The sequence below is a fragment of the Argiope bruennichi genome, chromosome 3 (genome assembly GCF_947563725.1).
Source record: "Argiope bruennichi chromosome 3, qqArgBrue1.1, whole genome shotgun sequence".
Lineage (NCBI taxonomy): Eukaryota > Metazoa > Arthropoda > Arachnida > Araneae > Araneidae > Argiope > Argiope bruennichi.
This window is the reverse complement of record NC_079153.1, coordinates 107,675,134-107,678,515: the sequence shown is the minus strand read 5'-3', so window position 1 is coordinate 107,678,515 and position 3,382 is coordinate 107,675,134. Positions and strand designations below refer to the sequence as shown.

General features: G+C 34.3%; 1 protein-coding gene across 1 annotated transcript; it reads right to left on the bottom strand.

The window, feature by feature from the left end:
• Positions 1–410: 410 nt before the first annotated feature.
• On the bottom strand, positions 411–1,732 carry LOC129962928 (protein ATP6V1FNB-like). The gene is made up of 2 exons (XM_056076930.1): positions 1,471–1,732; positions 411–571 (listed from the first exon to the last, which is right to left on the bottom strand). The coding sequence occupies exons 1-2, from the start codon at positions 1,730–1,732 to the stop codon at positions 411–413; spliced, it is 423 nt and encodes a 140-aa protein (XP_055932905.1).
• Between the last annotated feature and the right edge of the window lie 1,650 nt (positions 1,733–3,382).

The window sequence follows — 3,382 nt, the reverse complement described above, 5'->3', positions numbered from 1 at the left end:
TTGGTGAAAGTAAATTTTCAGTTTGGGAAAAATCATTTATAAATATTTAAAAGTTCATTACATAAGAAAACAACATGTATAAAAATATTTGAGTGTACACAAACTATTCACCTTCTCTTAGGTAGAAATGTGAGATAATTTAGCTTAAAAGACTTTTACTCCATAAATAGTAAAATACTTTCATATCATCACATTTTAAATCACACTCTTGTAATGATGTGATGCAATCATGATGTAAATGTGTGATGTAATAACATATTACATCACACATTTTGGCAATCATATATATATATAAGTGTGTGTGTGTGTGTGTGTGTTCTTTATTTAGATTATCAATTATCTTACTATTTGTATCATAAAAATAGACTTATTAATTGAATTAACACGATTCTCAATATCTGCATTTCATTTTAAAACCACCCATGTTTGGGGCAGTAAGATGATTCATTCTGTCCATAGTCCCATCCGTATTCCCATGAGCTGACTATGGGAAAATGGAATCTCTCCATAGGCGTCTTCTTATAACGATGATTTAAATATAGAGCCCTGCCTTCGCCATCGTGGCTGATGCCTGTAATAACAGTAAGAATAATAATATAATATAATAAAGCAACGCTCTAAAAAATAATACTAACTAATTCTGTTATGATCTGTGTAATAGCATCTCTGATAGCAGATAAATATTGTCCCCTTCAAATATTAAGCCCTTTTTTTTTCTTTAACTTTTTTATTTTATTTGAATTTAATTAATATTAAATTGGTTTTTATTTTAACATCTTGCACAATGGTTTAAATTCAAATAAAGTCTAACATATAAAGGTTTCCGATTTCACACTAAACAGAAGCAAAAAAAATTGAAACCATGAAGAAATTTAGATGAAATTCAGTCAAATAGCAAAATTTCAAAGTAATTAGTGAAAGTTTTAAATTTATTTGAGTCATAGTTATATTGCTATACTTTAAAATACAATTCTGAGCCTCGGTAAATCCCCTTTTTTTTTTTTTTTTTTTGCTTATATTATTGAAATATATAAAGCATTTGTGCAAATTTAGACTATTAAACCGTACTTTGAAAACTGGTGGAAACCGCCTCTCCCTACGATTTTGTAAATTTCTATATGACAGTTATTTCTTGCTCAGCTTCTTCGTTTGATGAAGAGAATATAGTATGCAGTTTGGTCTTCTTTCCATGGACCAAAGAATCCATATAAACATAATTACAAAATGTGATTTTCGCATTCGGTGAGATCTGAAAGTCTTTAGGGGGAATTTTTTTTATGATTATGGTACTTTTCTCTTCGCATGTTGGAAGGTAAGAAGAATAAAAGGCCTTTTACTTCAGCCTTTTACTTTTTGTATGTCAATTTCTCTTCAATTCTGTAAGTTTTTTCACTTCTTTACCTTATATCGATTCGAATGAAACATCTCACAATAAATAATGTTTTCAAGAAATATAACATTTTTGCTCACCGTGATAAAGAATTTGCTTGCTGTCTTTATCAACAGGTTTCATGACAGTTGGGGGCTGCTCCACCCTCGAAATGGTCCTTGTGTCTGTTGTGGTAGATGCCGGCCATGCCCTTTCCTCTTTGGACGGCATAGGCTTCTTAGGCCTCGGATCATACAAGCAGATTATATCCTCTTCTTCGTCACTTGAGGATTCAGGATCTTCATCCCACTTCACGCCAGTAACACCTCGATATCTTTCTCCGTATTTCAGGTTCCATTTCATTCGGATCTGAAGTTACATAGTATTATTTTGCTGTGATTTCTAAATAATAATTTGCCATTTTCAAGCCATATATCATTTTAATATGATAATATTTATAGACTAGTATACTACATATAAATCATGTTTATCTTTGTCGCAGTTGTATAGTTAAAATTAAATATGGTGTATGTAACCCTATGGCAGCGACTAATTGTCAAATTCCTTTGCCGATCACTGGCTTGTCATATTAGTTTATTGTCTATGTTCGCTAATGACATAAGGTTAAGCCTCAAGCCCCTAAATGACACACAGTTAGTACAATTGTCAAATTCCTTTGCCGATCACTGGCTTGTCATGTTAGTTTATTGTCTATGTTCGCTAATGACATGAGGTTAAGCCTCAAGCCCCTAAATGACACACAGTTAGTACAATTGTCAAATTCCTTTGCCGATCACTGGCTTGTCATATTAGTTTATTGTCTATGTTCGCTAATGACATGAGGTTAAGCCTCAAGTCCCAAAATGACACACAGTTAGTACAATTGTCAAATTCCTTTGCCGATCACTGGCTTGTCATATTAGTTTATTGTCTATGTTCGCTAATGACATGAGGTTAAGTCTCAAGCCCCTAAATGACACACAGTTAATACAATTGTCAAATTCCTTTGCCGATCGCTGGCTTGTCATGTTAGTTTATTGTCTATGTTCGCTAATGACATGAGGTTAAGCCTCAAGCCCCTAAATGACACACAGTTAGTACAATTGTCAAATTCCTTTGCCGATCACTGGCATGTCATATTAGTTTATTGTCTATGTTCGCTAATGACATGAGGTTAAGTCTCAAGCCCCTAAATGACACACAATTAATACAATTGTCAAATTCCTTTGCCGATCGCTGGCTTGTCATGTTAGTTTATTGTCTATGTTCGCTAATAACATGAGTTTAAGTCTCAAGCCCCTAAATGACACACAGTTAGTACAATTGTCAAATTCCTTTGCCGATCCTGGCTTGTCATGTTAGTTTATTGTCTATGTTCGCTAATAACATGAGTTTAAGTCTCAAGCCCCTAAATGACACACAGTTAGTACAATTGTCAAATTCCTTTGCCGATCCTGGCTTGTCATGTTAGTTTATTGTCTATGTTCGCTAATAACATGAGTTTAAGTCTCAAGCCCCTAAATGACACACAGTTAGTACAATTGTCAAATTCCTTTGCCGATCCTGGCTTGTCATGTTAGTTTATTGTCTATGTTCGCTAATGACATGAGTTTAAGTCTCAAGCCCCTAAATGACACACAGTTAGTACAATTGTCAAATTCCTTTGCCGATCCTGGCTTGTCATGTTAGTTTATTGTCTATGTTCGCTAATGACATGAGGTTAAGCCTCAAGCCCCTAAATGACACACAGTTAGTACAATTGTCAAATTCCTTTGCCGATCACTGGCTTGTCATATTAGTTTATTGTCTATGTTCGCTAATGACATGAGGTTAAGCCTCAAGCCCCTAAATGACACACAGTTAGTACAATTGTCAAATTCCTTTGCCGATCGCTGGCTTGTCATGTTAGTTTATTGTCTATGTTCGCTAATGACATGAGTTTAAGTCTCAAGCCCCTAAATGACACACAGTTAGTACAATTGTCAAATTCCTTTGCCGATCGCTGGCTTGTCA